At 34.7% G+C, this 23,162-nt stretch overlaps 3 protein-coding genes across 8 annotated transcripts; 1 reads left to right on the top strand and 2 right to left on the bottom strand.

Moving 5' to 3' along the window:
- Positions 1 to 596: 596 nt before the first annotated feature.
- LOC124830205 (serine/threonine protein phosphatase 2A 57 kDa regulatory subunit B' kappa isoform-like) lies at positions 597 to 4,419 on the top strand. 6 transcript variants are annotated; one of them, XM_047303862.2, is made up of 3 exons: positions 597 to 739; positions 1,704 to 2,867; positions 3,666 to 4,419. In XM_047303862.2, exons 2-3 carry the CDS (start codon positions 1,722 to 1,724, stop codon positions 4,023 to 4,025), a joined length of 1,506 nt encoding a protein of 501 aa, XP_047159818.1. In that variant the 5' UTR covers positions 597 to 739; positions 1,704 to 1,721; the 3' UTR covers positions 4,026 to 4,419. The 6 variants fall into 6 exon arrangements, with proteins under 6 accessions (XP_047159818.1, XP_087962174.1, XP_087962175.1 ...); XM_088106048.1 differs by lacking the exon at positions 597 to 739 and adding an exon at positions 749 to 1,482; XM_088106049.1 differs by lacking the exon at positions 597 to 739 and adding an exon at positions 749 to 1,129.
- Positions 4,420 to 9,455: 5,036 nt separating this feature from the next.
- LOC124830206 (tudor domain protein (DUF1767)) lies at positions 9,456 to 13,899 on the bottom strand. The gene is made up of 6 exons (XM_047303867.2): positions 13,512 to 13,899; positions 13,157 to 13,324; positions 11,720 to 11,936; positions 10,798 to 11,064; positions 10,096 to 10,364; positions 9,456 to 9,978 (listed from the first exon to the last, which is right to left on the bottom strand). The coding sequence occupies exons 1-6, from the start codon at positions 13,773 to 13,775 to the stop codon at positions 9,808 to 9,810; spliced, it is 1,356 nt and encodes a 451-aa protein (XP_047159823.1). The 5' UTR covers positions 13,776 to 13,899; the 3' UTR covers positions 9,456 to 9,807.
- Positions 13,900 to 14,492: 593 nt separating this feature from the next.
- CRR21 (Tetratricopeptide repeat (TPR)-like superfamily protein) lies at positions 14,493 to 17,546 on the bottom strand. Its single transcript, XM_047303869.2, has one exon. It carries the CDS (start codon positions 17,322 to 17,324, stop codon positions 14,877 to 14,879), a length of 2,448 nt encoding a protein of 815 aa, XP_047159825.2. The 5' UTR covers positions 17,325 to 17,546; the 3' UTR covers positions 14,493 to 14,876.
- Between the last annotated feature and the right edge of the window lie 5,616 nt (positions 17,547 to 23,162).

Below are 23,162 nucleotides of genomic sequence, written 5' to 3' on the forward strand. Positions count from 1 at the left end.
AACCCACCACTAGAGTCTACCTATCTAACTAATAACTCATTCAACAAATTTCTATCTAGCTTAACATTGTCAGACAATTGTAAAAACCAAGTGAATGGTGTCTTTGCAATTAACTTCCTCTGGTGCGGGGCCAGTCTTCCATTCAAATCACCAACCTACTTCGTTTTGAAAGAATGACGTACATTCAACTGCATGAAAAATAAATCAATGACCATAGGATAAAATGAAAATGGGTACATTGAAAATGCTAAAGGGTAAATAAAAATGGAGTAAATGAAACGGGAGAAGGGGACATGGGAAAGGAGAAACTGACAATGCAAAGATGAAAGGAAATAACTTTTTACTGGAGTTTTCCATTACTTTAGCGGAGTCTCACCGGATTGTCTCATCGGAGAAGATAACCTTTTATGTTTGCTTCATGAGAGAGAAAGGAGAGGAATCACACGTTCTGAGAGAAGGATAGAAAGAGGATGAAAACGAAAATGAGATGTATTTTTGAAAACCAATTTCCAGTATTCTTACGTGCCAACCTTTTCGAAAAAATATTATTTACATACCCCAATAACATTTTAACACCTTATCAAAATGGTGTTAACAATTCGTTGTTAACATTTCGGGATCCTAATTATTTAGGAAGTGGGGTTAGGAAGCGGTGTACCTAAGACTAGAATTGTAAGTAACATGTCGCATCGGTTGTCGTCTTCAATCCAGGAATCGGTCATGGAAATCCCCAGATAGGGTCTCTCCTCTCTCTATTCTCCAAACATACCATAAACAAATCTCTCATTTTCTACGTCAAACTCTCTTTCTTTTTCTTCACCACCCAACAAATAAAACACCATCTTTTTCTTTCTCTCTCTCTTTCTCTATAATGCTTCTTACTTCTTTGACTACTTCCCCTTCTCTTCTCCCCAATTTTTTCTTTCCCAACCAAATCAGGTTGCTCGTTTCTGCTTCTCTCTCAATTACCACCTTTGCAGATTTTTAAATCCTTAAATGTACTGTTTTCCTCTGTCTTGTCTTGTTCGGGACTCCCTTTTTACTATTTTCTTAATGGATAAAATTGTCTGTTAATGCTCACGTAAGGTTCAAGGATTGTGCGGTGCTTTAATGCTTCCTCAACTTCTTTGTAATTTTTTAACTTAGACCCCGATCTTGGGTTTTGCCATTCACTGTTGCTTCCACTGAAAACTTTTTAAACTTGTATTGATTTACTGTTTCTTGATTCTTGCTCTTCTCGATTTTATTTAAATACTTGTTCAGATGAACTTCGTCTGTTCTTTAAAATAATGAAACTCATCCGTATCTACTGAATTCTGCAAAGAAAGCCTTAGATCTGGTTAGAATTTGTTGCTCTTCGTAGTTCTTTAGAAGATACCCCGAATGCATTTTTCGAATTACTGTTTATTACATCGACACATATTGTGCAAGGAGTGATGTCTCCCTGTTGATTTTGTCTGTATTTGCTGCAGTACGTTTTAGGTTGGTTGTGCTGTTGTATTCTTTCTTAACTGGATTTTGTTTATTTTTTTCTTTAGTTGTTATCCTTTTGTTCTTGGGTTTAATCTGTAAATTGGTCCTAGATGCCCTATAAACTCTCATACGCGGGTCTTAGTTTGCTTTTTTGTTATATGATTGCACGTTTTCGTGTGCTCTTATGGTTCATTTCACCAATAAACTCATGCTGGTGTTCTGTCTGTTAGGTTTGCTACATTGGCACTATGTTAAAGCAAATTCTTAGCAAATTGCCCAAGAAGGTGCCAAAATCTGACACATCAGATTCGGCTCAGAGTGATTCCGGGAGTGCTACTACTTTTGCAAATGTCTTTCAGTGTTCGAATGTTGGGGTTGCCATTTCAAACAAATTAAATGCAGTGAAGCGGGTATCATCAGTGGTATTTCCAGCAAGCTTGAGTGCTGGAGTGGAAGCAGTTGATCCCCATATATCTTTCAAAGATGTTTCAAATATACAGAAGCAAAACCTGTTTATCAGTAAGTTGAATCTTTGCTGCACTGTTTATGATAAGAATTGTACAGAGAAAGATGTTAAACATCAAACATTAGTAGAGCTTGTTGATTTTGTTTCTTCTGGATCTGCAAAGTTCACAGAACCATCAATAGCTGCAATGTGTAAAATGTGTGCAAGTAATTTGTTCAGGGTTTTCCCACCTAAGTTTCGTCCTAGTGCTACTGGTGGAGAAACAGAAGATGAAGAGCTTATGTTCGATCCTTCCTGGTCTCACCTGAAAATTGTTTATGATCTTCTCCTTCAATTCATAAATTATAACGCACTTGATCTAAAGGTGGCAAAATTGCATATTGATAATGCGTTCATTGTTAGATTGCTTGACCTTTTTGATTCTGAGGACCCTAGAGAAAGAGATTGCCTGAAAACAATTCTGCATAGAGTCTATGGGAAATTCATGGTACACAGGCCTTTCATACGGAAATGTGTCAGCAATATCATCTACCGATTTGTTTTCGAGACTGAACGTCATAATGGAATTGCTGAGTTGCTGGAGATTTTTGGGAGTGTAATTTGTGGGTTTGCGTTGCCACTGAAGGAGGAGCACACAATATTTTTGTGTAGGGTTTTAATGCCCTTACACAAACCTAAATCTGTTGGTAGTTACCATCAGCAATTAACATATTGTGTTTTACAGTTCATTGATAAGGATCCAACACTGGCTAGCACGGTGATAACGGGGCTACTGAAGTACTGGCCAGTAACAAATAGCCAAAAGGAGCTCATGTTCATAAGTGAGTTGGAAGAGGTTTTGGATGCCACAATCATGACTGAATTTCAGAAGGTTATGGTCCCACTGTTCCGACGAATAGCTTGCTGTCTCAATAGCTATCATTACCAGGTAATTTCGGTTAATCTACTGCTCTTTTAGCTTCATTTTCATATGCAAGAGTAAGCTTGTGTCGATTAAACTTAATACATATTCTTTTCACCTTGTAGAGAGAACTTCCGTGTAAAGTAGTAAGAAATTGGATTCAGCTTGTAAATACCGTTATGTTGCCAATCCCTTTTTCTGTCTCTTCTCGATCATACATTGATGTAGCCTTGGTGTCATGCAATGCAATTTCCAGTTACATGGTTTTGGAGCTCTGACGAGAGTGTTGTGTTGGATGAGTGTACATATTAGACAAGATAGGATTAAGAGTAATGCATCAAATAGAAAAGTGTGTAGAAACAGTCTCACCTTGGATGATTTGGACATGTCACTTGTGTGGAAGAAACTGTAGAAGCAAAACTATTGGAAAAACCATCAAGAAGGATTTAGAGATCAATGGCCTATTCTACAAACGTGATATACAATGACTTGTTTGATTAATGGAACCGATCCCACCTTTCAGTAAAAGACTAGATTGCTGTATTGTTTTGGTGATGATAACTGTGATGAAACACTGTCTGACTGACCATATATTTTTCAACAAACTTTTTCTTATACATTCTTTATTATTAGTTGCATAAAAAATTTATCAGAAATCATGAATGTATCTCATTGAATACGGAGTGGGATCTAAACAACACAGTTTTGTGATTTTCAATAAAATTTTCAACCTTAAATAAAAAGTGTATCAGAGGGCATGTAGTTAGTATTTCTATTTATGAAGAATATCTATCTATCAGTCTTCTTATTCATATCTTTGTTCAGGTGGCTGAACGAGCTCATTTGCTATGGAACAACGAACACATCTTCGATGTTGTCTCTCAAAACCGGGAGGTGATTCTGCCTCTTGTGTTCACAGCACTTATACATAACACCCAAAATCACTGGAACCGAGCAGTGCTCAACCAGACCGAGAACATGAGGAAGATGCTGTCTCAGATGGACGAGGAACTGGTGCTTGCCTGCCAACTCAAGTTGGAGGAGGAAGATTCAAGGTCAAGTGCCGCAGCTGAGCAGCGAAGAGTGACATGGGAACGTCTTGAAGCTGCTGCCACTGCCAATATCCAACCTATAGCTGTAGCAGGTGATGTAGTAGCATCTCCTGCATGTTCGGTGGCATGCTAGTTGACAGTGCGAGTGTGAATGTTCAAATTACTGAGCAACATGGTTCTTGCGTTTTTCCATGTTGTAAGATGAATTTGCAATGGCATTTAGGTTTGTAAAAATCCTAGATGTTTGCCTTAAAAAATGTTTAGAACGTGTTGCTTGTGTTGTGGGAATTGAAAGGGTATTTGTTTGTGGTGTCGGTGCAGTCACGCATGCAATTATTTGGTGTGTCAGCAGCATCCACTTCTCACTACCCAATGACCTGGCTGGCCCCCACTTTAGCACTTGTATTGGTTGAGTGGTATTGCACTGTACTGAGGAATCGATGTGGTGCCATTGCTGATATTCCTTAACCATACTCTAACACTATGTATGTAGATGTCTATGCATAATGCAGCCTTTTTCTACTGGAGATAGCAAATGTCTTCCATTCTGTCGTTTTGGGAAAACTAGTAATGGTACTCTAGCTAATTTTATTTTTTATAAATTGCTTGGGTAATTTTTTTAAAGTTTAATTTTCATGTTTGGTGACAATTTTGTAGTGTGAACGAATTGGGGAAAATGGTTTCTGATATAATTTCTAGAGTAATTATTTTGAAGTTAATATTTTCATTATATACTTGATTCTTTTTTGTTTGACGCCTTCTTCGTAAGTGCCTCCTCACTGAAGATAATTTCATATTTAGAGGATGCGTTGTAGTTTTGTAAAAGAATTATGATGCGGCTTATAATAGACTTCTAGAAAGATTCCACTTACTAACAATTCCTTTTAGAAAAGGGTTTGATACTTCTATTTTTTATACTAATCACAATCCTAATTTTGATTAGTAGAATATTGAAGGATCTAAGCCATATATGTAGTCTTTACAATATGGTTTTACTCCCAGCAGTATCAAAGACTATCAGCCTTCTTATAGTCATCACAGTTCACAAGCATGGTTTCAAATGAGGTTTCTATTACTCCTTCAACACCATCTAGTTAGAATGAGTCTCCATGTAAAATGATAATAGTTCTTCATTTTTCATTCTTGGATAGTTAATACATGGACTATTGATCATATATGTCCATCTTCATCCAATCTCATTTCTTTTAATCAAATAGACTAGGACGTATTAGACTATCAAATGAAAAATAAAGTCATAAAAAAATTATTTTAGTCCGTGACATATCTTAACAAATAATTTTAGGGGTTTAAAATAATATATTCACACTAAGCATAATTTAATAACTTAGATGTCCAATATTCATGTAAGTTACTACCAAACGTTGCAAGTAGTGTGGGAATTTCTTTTGCTCCTACATATATTGCATCACCCTTATTTTACAAGTGAACAAATATATGGAACAAGTGCATTCTCTTTAATTACTATCAACATTAATCCTGACTTTATTTTTGTCAAAAAACGATAGATTAAGTGGCAGAGTGAAGGAGTCAACACCACCTATTCTAATAAAACTCCGCCATTGATTTTTATTTTTCTTCTTTTTTAATCTTTGGTCAAACAATAATTCATTAAATATTATTGGTTCAACTAAGATGCATGATAATATTTATATATTCAAGGTGTCTTCTTACCAAAACTACATCAAGTCTTCAAAGTCATATCCTAATGTTGTTAATTTTGTCTTTGTTGATCTTAAGACCTATGAACAATTTCATTTAGGACGTACTTTAAATAAATATATTGATATAACCAAAACGAAATTTCCTTTTGTTAAGTAGACGAATCCTATATTTATGATGTTTTCCTTCGTTCAAAACGAATAAAAAAGGAACTTTTCTTTCCAGTTAATGATTCTAAATTTGCCAAATGTTTTGATGATATACATGTTAATCTTAGAGTGTCGTACTCCATATCTTCTATTGAGGGATATAAGTATTTTCTAACCATTGTAAATGATCATTTTAGGTACACCACTGCCAACAACTCCTTTTATTAAGTAGAGAGTGACTGCTACTGAACATTCAAACTGCGACTAATGATCTTGTAAACTAGCATTGTAGAGTAATATATCATCAAAGAAGACAAGGAGGAACTTTCTCAAAAACTCATTATATTCATCAATCCCTGAAATGTTGCAGGGTCATTGGTGAGCCCAAATGGCAAAACGAAATACTCAAAATGGCCTCCATGCGTCTTGAAAGTAGTCTTATGCACTTAAAAGGTCATCCACCAAAGGAATGAGAAACTTGTCTTACTTTTTTTATTAAGGTCTTTTTTGCGACCAAAACTATAGGGCTTGCATACGGACTGTTACTTTGTTGTATAATACCATTGTCCAGTGATTCTTTCACCAATCTATCAATATCTTTTTGTTGTTTCCTATATTTGTAAGGTCACTTACTAATTGGATTGGCTCCTTGCACAAGTGGAATTCTATGATCATGTCTACCTCTTGAAGAAGGCAGGGTCGTTGGTTCATTGAAAACATCTTCAAATTCCAACAACAATTGCTCTATATCACCAGTTATATCATTTTCAAGAGCGTGTGTTGTCAAGGAATGTAATAAACCCATTTCTTGGTTGCAAGGTTGTATCATGGAGAAGTGTACACTACTTTCCAAAGCCTTGGACAATTGTTGTTTTCTCACAGTTTTAACATTAGTTGTAGCTCCTGTTAGTGCATGTTTCTTGCTTGAAAAAACAAAACTATAATGGATAACTTATCAAAATTCCAAGTAATATCCCCTAGTGTCACAAGCCATTCAATTCCCAACACCAAATCACAACAGCCCAGGGGAATTAACATAACATCATAAGTGAATTTAGTACTTTGAATTGTCCAAGAGAAGCCTGTAACCTTAGAAGAAACTGTAATTTTAGTGTCATCCACAACTATGACATTCAGAGGTTGCACTGGATACTTTACAACCAAGCTTTTTAGCTACATCAATGTCCAAAATGTTGAGTGCTGCCACTATCAATGAGCACATGCAAGGGTTTCTTGCTGACATAACCAGTGGCTCTCATAGTTTTAAAACTAGGCAAACCAGTCATAGCATTCACTGAAATTACGTGGTCAACAGTGTCGTGCTCCAATTTTTCCTCTGCAAGGGACATATCGTTCAAAGTTTTTGTCATTTCATCAACCTCCATAACATGAATGCGTAACTTTTTGTGTGTTAGAACGTGTTCCACAATGAAGGGTTCATCACAAAAGTAACATAAACTCTTGGCACGTCGTGCACTCATATAAGCTGGGGTAAGGGGCTTTTTGTAGCTTGTGTTTGAGGTTTGAAAGTGTGTGATGATTTGGGTGGGTTAGGCAGTATAGGAGGCGTGTTGGCAGGGACAAGTTTAAATGATTTAGGAAATGGTTTTGATGTTGGGGTGGAATTGGTCCTAGATTCATATAATTTTGCCAAGGAATGTGATAGCCACCCAGTTTATTTAAAACTGTAAAGATTTCCAAGACAGGTTCTTGGATGTTCATCCAGAAAAACTAAACTTTATTAACAATGAAACAAGCACAATAATCTAAATTGTTACACTAGCCCTGGTCTTTCGAGAGGACCAGACTCTCCCTAGCCTTTCCTTTACAAAACTTCCTAAAAAACTGCTAAAAACAACTGCTTACATAGACTTTATAAAAGTCTAAGACAACAAAACCTACCCACAGACAATTATAATTGTTTGTCCCTTTTATATCTCCTAATAAACTAAATCATACAGTTTTTCTTATGCTAAAAACCTTCCCTTTGTACCTATCAATACTCCCTCCATGAAGTTTCACCTTGTCCTCAAAGTGAAAAGCAAGGAACTCTGTATTGATGGTTGTTGCAGATTCCAAGCTGTTTTGAATGGATGAGAGGTGTTTTAAATTGTATGAACTACCTTCTTTTTTCCTTAATTTGTAAAATGTATCAAACTTATCAACACCCGCTCCATGAAGGTGCATCTTATCCTCAAGGTGAAAGTCTGGAACTTCTTTACGAATGCAGGCAGCAGATTCCCCTAACTCCTGAATTTCCTCTTCCGAAATAAGAAGCATATGGAGCTGTTTATTTTTGCAAGTATGATTAGGCCTAAACTTTTCATCACACCTGAAGCATAAGCCCTTTTTTTTTTTATCTTATCTTGCAATTCTTCTTGGGACAATTTTTAAATGGTGCCCCTCCTTGTTGAGTCCCAGCAGGAGAATTATTGATGGTGCTCACACAACCATTGCTCTCTCCACTTCCTCTGTTGGAGTTAGTAAAACTCATCGAATTTCCCCCTTCCTTGGAGTAACTGCGAGTAGGTGGCAATTGTCTATAGGTGTTACTTTGAAGTTGCATCGTGAGGGGTGACTCTAACCTTTTCCTCCACCATTTGAGCCTTCATCATTAACTCAGCAAGGCTCTTGGGCTCATACAACTTAACCTCTACCCTTATTCCGTCCTTCAATCCATTCAAAAAAATGTCAGTCAAATAATCCTGTCTTATACCTTTCAAGAATCCAGCATATTGTTCAAATTGTTCAATATACTCTCCCACCTGTTCAATTTGTCTAAGCCCAATCAAGACTTCAAAAGGATTTTGAAGCATTGTTGGTTGGAACCATTGAACAACTGCCTCTTTGAAAGCCCCCCATATGGGATTCGGATAGCAAGTCTCCCACCACTGGAACCAATTCAGGGCTTTTCCCTCCAAAGCCACCATAACAACCCCCATCTTCTCCTCTTCATTGACTTCTTTCAACAGGAAATATCTCTCCAACTGGTTAGTCCAGCCATAAGCATCTTCTCCTATAAAAACAGATCTAGCTTCCTCCATTTTTCCCCAGTCAGTCCTGAACGTCCACTTTCAGTCCTTCCATCATTCTTGAGACTGCTTGTACTGCCTTCCTTGACAATAGAAGCACTATCCGCTATTTGTTTATTAGAGGATGTGAAACATTCCACCAACCCTGTTAACCCTGTAAGCATTTCCTCCAACCTTTGGAACCTTCTCTAATTTTCATGGTCCTGTTCTTACACTATGCGCTCCAATCCATCCAATCTTGCCTCCATTCTCGTATTGACCATGCTGCACGGCCACCATAGCACCAGGAAAGTGGCTTTGATACCAATGATAGGCACCCAAGTTTATTTAAAACTGTAAAGATTTCCAAGACAAGTTCTTGGATGTTCGCCCAGAAAAACTAGACAACTTTACTAACAATGAAACAAACACAGTAATCTAAATTGTTACACTAGCCCTGGTCTTTCGAGAGGACCAGACTCTCCCTAGCCTTTCCCTTACAAAATTTCCTAAAAAACTACTAAAAATAACTACTTACATAGACTTTATAAAAGTCTGAGACAACAAAACCTACCCACAGACAGTTATAACTGTTTGTCCCTTTTTCTTCTACTGAAAACCTTCCCTTTGTAAATGTCTTAGCTTCATTATAAGTTTTAATTTAATATTACTAAATTAATCGAAACCCTTTTAATCTTAACGTTATTTAATGGCTCAACTACATTCAAAATACGAAACCTGATGATAAATTCACTGATCAAATCTATGTGGAAAACAAAGGAATAGAAATAACCAACAAACTATGATACACGTAACAAAGAAAACCTAAACGGTTTGTCACTTTTTTGTCAAGATTCTTCACCTCGAAAACTGAACCCAATGCTATAGTTGGTCTGGTCATTGGATTTAGCCAAGGAACCATTACCATCACACCTTTTTCAAAATTGATCACCTTGAAAACTTAACCCAATGCTATAGTTGTTCCGGTCATTGGATTTTGCAAAGGAACCATTACCATCATGAACCATGATTTCCATCTTCACAAGAAAAAGAAAAGGAAAAAAACATATTTTAGTTAACCATGTCTTCCTCTCCCCCTTCCTCTTCCCCTTCCTCTCCCCCTTCCCCTTCCTCTTCTTCCTCCTTGTGCCATTTGATGGCTGCTTTCAGAATCCCTTTCATATGTGAACATACTCATCCTAATATCTTGTGCCTTGGCTTCATGAGTACCCACACCCCATCCTTCCTAAAAATCAAGTCATATAAGATAATAAGACACTGGACCAACTGTTATAGAGTGATGAAGAAAAAAGAAAAACAAACAGAATAATTCACAAATATTACTAAAAGGTAAGGTACTGACCCGAGAATCCTCAAGGTTTAGTTGATTTTGAAGGTGCCTAGCAAGATCCTCATCATGACTGATATATAGATCCTTGTCTGTATTAGTAAGCTTTGTCTGGGCCTTTCTGTTTTCATATTCTTCCAGAGTGAATACAACTGGATCTTCTTCTTTCCCCTTGCCCCTATGTTTCCAACCCCTACCACGTCGATTATTCTCACTTGGTGGATTCAGTTTCTGAAGTAATTTTTGGGCAGCTGCTTGATTTTGCACAGGAACAGATTCCACAACTGTAAATAGGTCAAACATCAATACCACATTAATACCATCGAAGAGAAAGAGCGATGAATACTAAATAAAAAATGGATTCGGTCAAAAAGGGCATGAATTTGATTCATATTTTATATTGCATATGTAACTTAATTGGCAGTTCATTCCCAAAGAGATGCAGACAGTCTGATTGTTCATATCATATAAAACATCCAACCAATGAGGCACTTTTTCCAGGGCACTTGTATGTCGGTTTTGATTAAGCTTTGTTTATTAATAGAACCTGACAAGTAAAACCCATTTCAACCAACTAAAAATAACAGTTGAAAAAGAAATACCAATTCCAAAAAGACATTTTCCAGTTGTGAACTCAATTTCAGATGCACCTCAAGATTATCATATTATATATATATACCAAAAGCACTTGACAAAAATATACGACAAAGGAAACACCTTCTTTTGGCCTTGTGCTTGAACTACTAGCCTTGTCTTGAGCTCTTTGTTGAGGTAGATTGGATTCTAGATTTACATTCAAAATATCTGCTTTCTGGTTGGGGCCTTGCTGGATATCTGTTAGTCTCTTCTCAGTTGTACCGAGCATAGCAATTTGCTTATGATTTCCACTAGATTCATAATCTGCAATACCTGTTGGTCTCATCTCAGCTTTACCAACATCAGCAATTGGCTTACGACTTCTACCAGAGTTATAATCTGTAATACCTGTTGGAGATCACTGTTTCTGTCAATTCCATGCAAACTATCATGAATTCTGAACAACAAACAGCACATTTGGTGTTTGAAGGACTATTGTTAGAGCACAAATAGGATATCCATATTTGTTCCAGAAACCGTTAAGACTAGTAGAATTCACAAACTTCCCTAGAGATTACTGAATCCTGCAAACTGGCCATTAGTTTTTTCCTTTGACGGATTATTTCAATGGAATGAAAATCATATAAAAGAGAAGTTAATTCCAGGAACTCTATGATATGTATAAAGTGGTCTGATAAACTTTAATGGGAGGTATCAGTATTACAAAAACTAACCATGTGATGGTATAACATTCAAAATTTGAGGGGTTGCTTCCATAAGATTTCCAAATATTGGAGGTCAGTGTAATTTACTCCACCAAGCAGTTCTCGAAAATAATATATAAAAACAAAAATAGCCTCAAGAGGAGGCAGGATGAACACCAATGATCATCATCCGTATAACAATTTACTTATGTATCAATTCCAATTCTGTGCTAATAACAAGAATCACTTGATTATGAACAATAATGACAAACCAAAATCACAATCAATCTTCAAGAAAAAAAACATGCACATACTACAAAATAAAAAGGAAAGAATGGCAAAAAAATGTTCCTTTTGACCTGAGTAAGATCCAACCTGCAGCTTCACAAACTGTGGAGGACCACCTGTATCACGATTCTCTAGCTTTCTTAAAGATGATCGGGAGAATCCTGAATATTTTTTATTCATCTCCCATTCATCGTAGAGTGGTTGAACAACACCTCCTAATACAGTCAATACTTTAGGAGTTAAGCAAACAATTCCACTATGAACTGCAACTTTATTTTCCAAACGGATCTGTCCAACGGGAACACAACAGTATCATAAAAGGTAAAACTGATTTATAATTGACACATACAAATATAGATTCAAGAATAAACACATAACACACGACAGAAGCAACATATCACATAATCACTAAGTACAAACATGCCACACACTATAATAGCATAAAGTCAGGTCAGCAATCAAGACATATTAATGATGGTCAACAGAATATAACAATTGTATCAATCAAAATGTTACAAACATGCATGAATATACAGAAATTTAGCTCCACATGTAAAGGAAGGCTTTTAGAGGTGTCCATACCCATGTCTTACCTAATACTCCTCATATACTTCTGGCAACATATCTGAAAGTATCCAATTTTCTTATATATATTTTCAGGAAAAAGAAACTGAAGGAATCGATTAGGGCAGGTCAGATACATATGGAAGTATCCAATTTTATAAATGTGTGTGTCGGTGTATACTTGAGAGAGTGAAAATATTAGAAAGAATGCCTAAGAGAGATTGATACATCCCAGCTGATTTGTGAATCTATAAGAGTCCATACATCCAAGATACAGAGAGAAGATCTGAAGACTACACCAAAGTGAGGTATCACCAAAACAACTAAACTATTCTAAGAAGTTTACCTATTCTAACAATTTCAAAAATTCTAAGATACATTTTACGATGACAAAATTTCTACGAGCTAAGGAGAAAAGTATTGGAAGAATTCACTAATTTTTCATCTTGTACAAGTAAATTTCTTCTTTTGATTCAATTGATTATGATGGGCATTAAATCCAAAAGTTTGATGGATGATGCATGCATCTTCCACCCCTGAACACCAAAAGTGCAGGAATTGGCGCTAGTTATGAACTAAAGCAAAATTATCCGTGTCTCTTTCTTTACAATAGTTATGAATATGAGAAATGATTAATCTCTATTTCTTTACCAACATTCTGCATCTATATACTTTGCAGTGATGTTTCCTAAGATATCCAGAGCGCATCCCATCCTAAATTTAAAAATTTCCCGTATTCCTATGCGCATGTCGTACAAAGTATCCTGTCTTCATGTGTTAGCAGTATCTCACTATATCAAAGAATAGGGTTTCCCCATTTATAACATTGATATAAATCAACGTAATTTTCAAAGGTTTATTATAGACTATGCCATGCATTCGGTCACAAACTCAATCATAAAGGTACATGCAGTTGCTACAATTAATAGCAAGAACGGCATTACCTTAGTACCCGGAACAACATTGTCGGGTATAGAAGGAACGTGAGAGTATTCCACTGCAGTTATTTCGGAGTGACCATCAGTGAGACACAATCTGAGAACTCTCCGATCACCTGAATTCCTCAAAAACTCATCCACGCTGCTCTTAGATATGTCCCTCACCGAATTTATCTGGTAGAGCCAACAAATTTTAAATTTTAAAATAAACAAACAAATAATACGAGCCACAACACCAACCCATAAGCTTGTAACCAGTTACCAAATCCAATCAGAATTACAACAACAACAACAAATTAAATTAAAAAACAAAATTTTAACCAGTCCTATAGTTTTAATAGCTGGAAGGTGAAGAAATTGCCTGAAGAACTTTTGGGCCGTGAAGAAAAGAGGAAGCATTGCGAAGAAGAGAGGGTTGGGGCAGAGACTTGGCGCCAATAGAACGAAGGTCCGAATTAAGGAGCTCTGACTCGACAGAACGTAGGAATTTGGAAGGTTCATCAGCGAGTGCGGATTGAATGACGATGATGGCCTTCAAATTTTCTGTGTCTTCCAAACACCAACCTCTTTGCCTTAGGGTTTCCATCACCATTCCGGAATCCCAACCTCTTGAATTCTCCTCCATCCCCAACTGTTTTCAACTTCCACTGTGTTCCGGTTTCAACCAGTGGGCGCAACACACAAAACGCGAACTTAATTGGGGGTTAGGGTGAGAAACTTTTCGCTAAAGGAAAGAGAAACTGAGCTTATTGATTTTTAGTTTCTAATAATTTCATTGTATATTAAAAAATTAAAAACATATTTAATCATTTTATAAATTTATGATTATACAATTAAAATTATATTTTTATTAGTAAATATTATAAGTTATTTAAAATTGAGATTCAGACTCTATAAATAATAAAAATAATATAGGAATTAATAAATTATTTTAATCTAGGGGTAAATAAATTATTTTGGTCAATTAATTTTTCAAAATTTGAGGAACTAATTATAAGAAATTTATATAATATATGATTGGAATATTATAGAAAAACTATAATTTGGAGCAATAAAATATTGCAATTAGTTTAAAATCATTTTAATTCTTGTTACATCTCTTCGCCTAATTCTTTCCAAAGAAATTGAGTTTGAAGTTAAACAATTTGAAGATTCTCCAGGAGAACTTGCTCTTCCTGTAATAATAATGTGAATAAAGTTGATTGTTGCCACAGAATCAAATCTGGGATTCACATTTTGCAGGATCAATTTAAGTACATTTACAATGTCTTGGTGGATCTGAATAAAACAATATTTGATTAGTGTAAATTCCTCTTCACATAAGAAATCTAAAACAGGACTATTTTGGTGATTGATGAAATGTGTAGGACAACTTTTATTTTTCAATTGGAATTGGTTACATGAATCAAACCACCTAGTTTGGCATGTAGTTTTTCTTCCCTGTAGCACTGTCTTCCATTTAATTTTCTTTCCTTATTCATAATTTTACATATCTTCTGTACAGATGTTAAAACCACTCAAGACAAGTTTCTATTATCTTTTCTACAACTACCCCCGAACTTGCTTTCTAATCCCTTCATTCATCCACTCATCTCTACAACATTGAGTTTATATATCCCTTTAAGCTATTAGTGTTTATCCTAGCTCCTTTGCCTGAAGATGATTTTGCTAAAATGTTAGTCACGAGGATGTTGGCTCAGTATTGTACATAAGGGGATTATTTTGCTTAATGCATTTCAAATCCCAACAAATCCAATGTAACATATATCTCTTCGGTTTTAGGGTGTGATCTATCGCCAGCAATAAAATAGTGCAGTTCTTGTCCAACTTGAATCCAGCTACACCCAGGAATCTTTCGTAGACCCTTTTCTTTCATGAATCTTCTTATATTTGACACTTCATCCCATTTTCCGACAGTTGCATATACATTTGAAAGAGCCACATAATTCCCTGAATTATGCGGTTCCAATTTCAACAACCATTTTGCTATATAATCTGCTAGTTCAATATCATGATTTTGTCCACACGCCGCAAGAAGAGATCCTAATATATGTGCATCAGGATGGCTTGGCATTGTCAAAATAGTCTTAAGAGCTTCATCTAACTGACCATCGTTGGCCAAAAGTTTGATCAAACAACCATAATGTTCCTGATTCGGTGACATCTTGAGATCAGAGACCATATACTTGAAAATCTCGATGCCCTCCTTCACCAACCCCCCGTGGCTGCATGCTGACAGCACACTAGTAAGGGTTATGTGATCTGGCACGATTCTTTTTCTTCCCAACTGTTTAAAAAGCGCAAGAGCTTCTCTAGCTTGACCATGAGATGCATATGCAGATATCATTGCATTGTACACAGACAACTCCTTTGTCGAACACATACTGAACACATACTTGGCATCATTCAATGCTCCACATTTAGCATACATATCTATTGTAGTGGTTGCGATATCAAGAGATTGAAACATATAATGCCTCATAATGTACCCATGAATTGCCCTTCCATATTTCAATAATGCCATACTGGTGCAGGCTGAGAGCGCAGAAGTTATGCTCATGTTATTAGGTCTGATTCCCACATCCTGCATCTCCCTGAAAACCATCATGGCATCACAACCAAGACCATTCTGGGCCAAACCAGACATCACCGTCGTCCACGTGATCAAATTAGGCGTGACACCAGAGGAGCACATTTCCGCAAACATGTTTCTAGCCTCGGCAACCTGACCATTCTTAAAGAAACCAAAAATCACAGAATTCCAAGAAACCACATTTGGAGGCACACTCTCCAGCTGCATTTGAAAGAACAACTTCAAGGCCTCCCCACTCAGACCCTGCTCAGCACAAGCAGCCAACATCGTATTCCACAACACAATGTCCTTCTTTCTGGTAGAGCTGAACACTCTTCTTGCACAATCCATCCTCCCACACTTCGCGTACATATCAATGATTCCACTCGAGACAACCACATCATACTGAAAATCATTCTTAACACAATATCCGTGCGCCTTCATACCCAATCCTACATCTCTTGTATCAGCAGCAACAGCCAACAAAGAAGACAATGTCACACAGTCAAACCTTAAATTATGTTCCCTCATCACAAGACACATCTCAAGCGCCTTCCCAACCATCCCATACTGCACATAACCCGAGACAACCAAATTCCACGCCACCACATCTCTCATCACCATTTCTCCAAAAACCACCTCAGCTTCCTCAACCATACCAACCTTGAAATAGAAGTTCATAATTGAACTCCCCAAAACGTCATCCAACTCCAACCCTCCCACAACAGCAAGGCCTTGCCCTTGTTGTCCTTCTCCAACGGCTTCCAAATTCGCACATGCCGTAAAAAATCCCGACAAAGCAACGGGAGTTACTTCCACCCCCTGCAACCTCATCTCCCGAAACATCCCTATCGCCTCCTCGTTCATCCCGTTTTGCGCGTAGGTCACAATCATGGAGTTCCAAGCGACGTTGTTTCTCTCAGCCATTCCATCAAACACCCTCTCCGCATCCTCCAAAGCCCCACACTTCCCATACATGTCGACAAGACTAGTCGCAACATAAACACATTCACTTAACCCCGTTGTCTTCACGACGAACGCGTGAACTCCTTTACCAAATCCGACCCACCGAAGAAACCCGCAAGCCTTCAAAACATTAGGCACAACGAAGTTGTCAGGTAAGAACCCGTGGTTTAGCATTTCGATGTAACCCAAAAGCGCTTCTTCGCAACGGCCCGTTCGCGTGTGCAACCCGATAATGGCCGCCCAGGAGAAGACGTTCTGGCTTAGCGCATTGCGGAAGAGGCGCGTTGCCACGTCGGAGGCGCCGCATTTGGCGTAGAGAATGATTAGCTTGGATTCGACGAACTCGTTTTGGTAGAAGGAGGGACCTTTTTTTATGAGGTGGGCGTGGATTTGGATGCCGAGGGGTAGGGCTCTCTCGTAGACGCAGCCCTGAAGGAGCGTTCCATAAACGTCGGGGCCAGCCTGGAGGTTCCGCCATTGCATTTCGGAGAGGGAATCTACGGCTTCGCGAATTCGGCCATCTTTGCAGAGCAAAGAGAAGTGGTTGTGAGAGAATTGTTTCGGCGTGAGGTTTTGGGGTTTGGAATGGGGAAGGTGGAGGGGAGGGTTGGGGACTGAAGGAAGGAGAGAAGCCATGCATGCATGGAGGTGACGGTGGTCGGAATTTGCAGAGGGAGGAAGAGTGACGTGGTGAATTGAGAATTTGAACGGCGGTGGTTGGCTCTGAACGGATAATTCAGCACATGTAAATGATCATGTTCAGTCTTTTATGAACTGAGTGAGGATAGTTACACAAATTTTATCCTTTAGTTTTTATATATTTAAAATTCAATCATTTGAGCTAACTATTTACCTGGTATTAAAGAAATTACTGTTAGATCATAAAAATTGGTACTTTTTTTTTATGTGTATAATTTGTTCCAAGAATCTGTTGGGCAACCATGACAACAGACATGTGAGGAATGTAAGCCATGTTTCTTTTCATGTTTGATCATAGAGTTAGGGATCAGTGTTCTAGGTGATTAAGGAGGTTATAGTTATCAACCATCAAAATATTCTTCAAATATTTATCGATAATTATTGATAAATTTTGATCATCATTTAATCTTCTTTTTCATCATCATCATTTTCATCCTCTTCTCTTATTATAGTTGCATTCTACAACCTTTATCTCATTTTCCTAATCTCTTTCTCCTCTTCTTTCTTCTCATTTTTCTCCTTTTTCTCATCCTCATTACATGGTTGTATACTTTACTTTTGTTGTCACCTTTGTTATTAAAATCACCTCTAGTGTCATCATCTTTTTATCTCTCCTCCTCTTCTCTTCTCTTCTCTTCTCTTCTCTTTCTCATTATTTTATAACAAATATATCATCAAAATTTGCATAAAAAATATTGACATCCATTTAACTGATAAAATTTATTAATAAAAATATCTATGGATAGTAAATATTATAATTATCAACAGAATTTTCCGACAAATATTATCAATAAATTCATTAATAATATTCTTATTGATAATAAAAGTTATAATTTACTGATGGATATTAGTGAGAAATTCATTATTAACATATATATTCATTGATAATAAAAAAATTCTAAATTTCATTAATAAAATTTGTTTTACTTATAAAATTTTTTTATTGATGGAATTTTATTGATAATTTATTCTTTTTTATTGTAGTAAGCTTAAGTTGTTCTCTTTTCTTGTTTTGAAATCTTTGTCTTGAAGAAGAAATTAAAACAAAATAATTACAAAGAGTTATATATTCATTCGAATCAAACTTGATTAACCTCTCAAAGATTCAAAGATTTATAGTAAGAGAAAACTAAAGTTAGATTATAAATTTGAATTAATTAATATAAATATTTTATGTTTAATATTATTTGTTCCATCTAACCTAATTATTTGTAATATATAGTGTAAAATATAAATTTTGATAAAGTGGTGATAAAATAATTAATAAAGTAAACTATAAATCCATGAAAATTCTGATTGACATTATAATAGAATAATTTCAGTATTATATAAAATGACAAAGATGAAAAGATGAAAAGGGTGGGAAATAAAGTGAGGATTTTTGATAAAAAGAAAAGATAAGTGTGAGTTGCACACCTGTTATGATGAACTCACATAGAATCATGTTTGAGAATCAAGTTGTATTTTAACTCTAATTATACTTTATTATAAATTTTAAATGTTGCCTGCAGGGTGGAGGTAGAAAGGAAAACAAATTAGTTAATTTAAGTGCCAATATTCTTCAATTTTTTAAAATCTTTACAACACCAATAAGTGTATTCAAAAGGTGTTAGAACCCTTCTTTCACTATAAATCTCTCACTACGTACCCATCACCTTCTTTCAACTTTCTTTATTCCATATTTATTCCTTATTCGTTAGTCTTTTGCTTTTCTTAATTCAACCTTTCAACGCAACAACAGTCATTTTCATATTTTTTTAATTAAGAAACAGAAAGATATTAAATTCAAAGAAATGAAGAGGGTTGCTTTACTATATCATTTCAATTAATGAAATATCGAAAATATTGATTTAGTATTTAAATATGTACAAAATATCATAATTATATTTCGTGGTTAAGTTTTCTCAGCCCGTATTGTTATTAAGTTGTTATAAAATATTAAGTACGATGATAAAATTGTTCTGAAATTAGATAGGAAGGCATACTTTTCGTATTATACATTTAGAGAAGGAAAAAGATAAACGAAAATTCAACACTCAATATCCACCAGCCCAGCTCAATATCTATCCGATATCTTTACTGTATAAGTAATTAAAATATAATCACAAAAATAACAAAAAATATAGGAAAACAACTTCTTGAGTAATGTTTTATAAAATGAGTTACATTTATATCACACTCGTTAAAACTAAGTAAATTGTTGCTTTATATCTTAAAAAAGGACTTTAAAATAAGTTTTGTGTGTAAATATTAGTAAACAAAGTTATATTTTAAAAAGGATTTTAAAATAAGTTTTGTATGTAAATATTAGTATACAAAGTTTCGGACTTTAATATCATAAAAAATAAATTTAACTTATCTCAATTTTACAAAATCAATTAGAACATGAAGTTTGTATTTATATTTATATTATAAACTAGTTTTATATATAAATCTAAAACTTTCAACACATTTTCTCGTGCTATGGATTTATATATATACTATTAGGTATATTGAAAAAGGTCATTAGAAAAATATAACATTAATAAGATTTGATTTCAACTACATAAGAGATTGATTATTCTCTACCTAAAACCTTAAAACAAAAGGTTAATGGATCTTCAATCTTATTTAGTGTTTTATTTTTTTATTTCTATTCAATGTAAGACTTACATTCACACTTAAAATTCTAACATATATATACATTTCAAATTGTAAAAAATTATCTAAAAAAGTGTCATTTTTAATTTTTTTTAGAGCTTCTAAATCTTTAATAGTTTCTACCTTATGGGAGATGATAGAAAGGAAAGAATATTGTTGGTGAGTTGTGTGTTAGTGTTGAAGGAGCATACAAAAGGGATATTCATAGGAGGATATGGAGGAATATTAGGGATACTTAGCCTTTTTTTTCACCTAAATTTTTGTTATGCTTTTCCTTTGAAAGAGAAGAATAAAGAAAGAAGGAAAATGGCAATGAAAGCTTGAAGGAGAAGAGGGACATGGAATTTGATGCACACAAACTTTCCCTTTTTCATTTTTTAATTAAGAATCACGTTATCTTTTCTTTCTAACTCTCCTCTACTTTTCCTCTTTTGCTTCTTAGCTTTCTTTAATTTAATAAATACCAAATAAAGTGGCCACCTGACTCGGGTAGACTCACTGATCCAATTACGTGCGGCTGCCAGAATTCGTGCTAGTATAAATACTTTCTGCACATATTTTCACCCACAAAATTTAATAGAAAAAATAAGTTCAAATTAACTCCTTCACTGAAATCAACGTATATGCATAAACTAAAAACTATATAAACAAAATATATGTACATTTTTTTAAAGTTAGCTTATAAAAAAAATTAAGTTTAATTTATAAAATCAATTTTACTAAGATATGGACTTTTAACTCTTACAGTTAATAAGTCATATTTGTAATAGTTTATATACTATAAATTAATTATATTTTTAATTGATGCAAAATCTTCAACACTTTTTTTGTCGTCAATAATTGAAAAAGTTAGATACTTCTAAATGACTTAAAAACGATTTTAATATTGGGTGACACGATAAATCTTATAAATTTTGTTATAATAAGCTTTGATACATAATAGAAAATGTAGTTTTGATAAAAAATAAATTATAAAGTTAACAAAAATTATACAAATCACTAGTGTAAAAACAGTGTATAACATCACGCGTTCAACATCCAACCACTGAATAGCCAAAGTTAACCGGTGGCATTTTTGTAAATAAATGCAATTATTAGACGTTGATTAGAATTGTAATTCAACGTCGATTTGTTATATTGGGTAAATTTTTCAAAAATGCTTGGCGCGAAGGTGAAAATGTATTTACGTATGACGTCGAATTTCGGTAGAATTAAATGTCAAAAGGATATAAAACGTCGAATGCCCAACTTTAGACGTTAAAAGGTTAGTGAATTCAATAAAAAAATTGAGCGGGAGATTGAAAATTCATTCACTTTATCTTAACGCGCGATACCCTCTTCTCTGCTGAAACTTTTCTGAAACGAAGTTTGACGACCATCACATGTAATCTAACTTTCATTTGTTACAAATGCATGTTAATGAACTACTTTAGGTATGATTTCGTTTGTTTTGACCGATCATTTTCGTGTTCTTGTCCTTCATAGGCACATCCTACTTTCTCTCAAACTGGTAGCAACACTTTATTTTGACGAACTCACCTTTTGAAGGTTAGTTTTCGTTTTCGTTTTGAAAAACTTATTTGTTGAACTTGCTTGTTTTTTTTTGTTGAACTTATTTGTTGTTGGTGTTTGGTTGAACCTATTTGTTGTTGTTGTTTGATTGAACTTGTTTTTTGTTTGTTATTGTTGTTTGTTATTGATACTATACTGCTTGTTCATAGTTCATACTTTATAAAATACCAAAAGATGAAATTTGTTGTTTTTCTGTTTTTCAGGTTTTGTAGAGTTGTAAAAAAGGATCACAATTAATTAAAAAAAAGAAAAAAAAATTGATTAACGTCAAATATTGACAAAATTCGACGATAATTTTAATGTCTCCCAATATGATGTCGACCTCGAATTGGACCGGAAAGGCCAGAAAACACCAACGTTATACGGTGTTTTTGTACTAGTGAATTGTGTTAAATCCCATCTACTCTAAATATATATTCTAGTTTTGTTTTTCTATTCATGTTAACTATTGCATTATATGGTTATGAATGAGAACCACTTTTAACTTTTGGGACATGTCAATCCAGAAAAAATATAGTTAGGTTTGACAAGTTTTAAAAGCTAGTCATTTCTTTGAAAAAGTTATATTATAGAGAAAACTTCAAAATCAAACACAAACATAGGTATTAGATTTTGTTAAAGTAATCTTTAATAGGTCATATTTGATTTTAATTAAGTGTTTTACAACAAAATATAAAAACATGATTTTATAAACATTAAATCTCAATAGACCCACCCCATCTTCTCTATATATATTCATCTACTAAGTTTTTCTTGGATAAGAGACATACACATGTAATTTGAAGCATTTTTATTCTTTAGTTAAATATACATAAATACTTATTTTATATATATGCAAAGAATGTTCATCACCTCTTTTCTTATAACATGATATCAAACATAAGTGTCATCATTAAAGATATCAAGGATCTCTTGAAGAATGTGTCTAAAGTTCTAATCTTTTATTCTAATCTCTATATATAGAAGATCTTACAAAGAAGAAAAGTAATTGACCACGTGCAAAATAATAACAATGATATCGTAATCTTAAGAAATCATTAAGCCTTAATTTGTGAGCAAGAACATTGAGTTGGATTGAGTATTTACCATTAGACAAAAAGTTATAACTTATAGTCAAGATACAACTATTTGTACTTAAGAGCATAACAAACGTCATCACAATTAATATTACCAACAATATATAACCTCCTCCCTCAATAATTGATCCAATTTGAATGGAACTCATGACCGTGGTTTTAATACCAATTATTGGATCAAGTACTTACCATTAGACCAAAACTCATAACTTTAACTTATAGTCAAGGGATAACTTTTTCTACTTTTATAGCAACCCAAACACCATACTTTGATCGTGAATGACTCACCTAGCTTCTATCATGAGATTGTTTATGTTATTTGCAAGACATTATTTGTGTTCAGTAGCAATCTAAAATAGTAAACTTTATTGAAATTAGTTCATGTTTTAACTTTGATCAAATTTAGTTCTTGAACTTTAGAAATGAATTTATAATTATTTTGATGAAATTGCATTAAATTTTGTTGACATGTCAAACAACGTTTGAT

The sequence above is a fragment of the Vigna umbellata genome, chromosome 2, assembly GCF_029865625.1.
Source record: "Vigna umbellata cultivar VRB3 chromosome 2, Vumbellata_1.0, whole genome shotgun sequence".
Lineage (NCBI taxonomy): Eukaryota > Viridiplantae > Streptophyta > Magnoliopsida > Fabales > Fabaceae > Vigna > Vigna umbellata.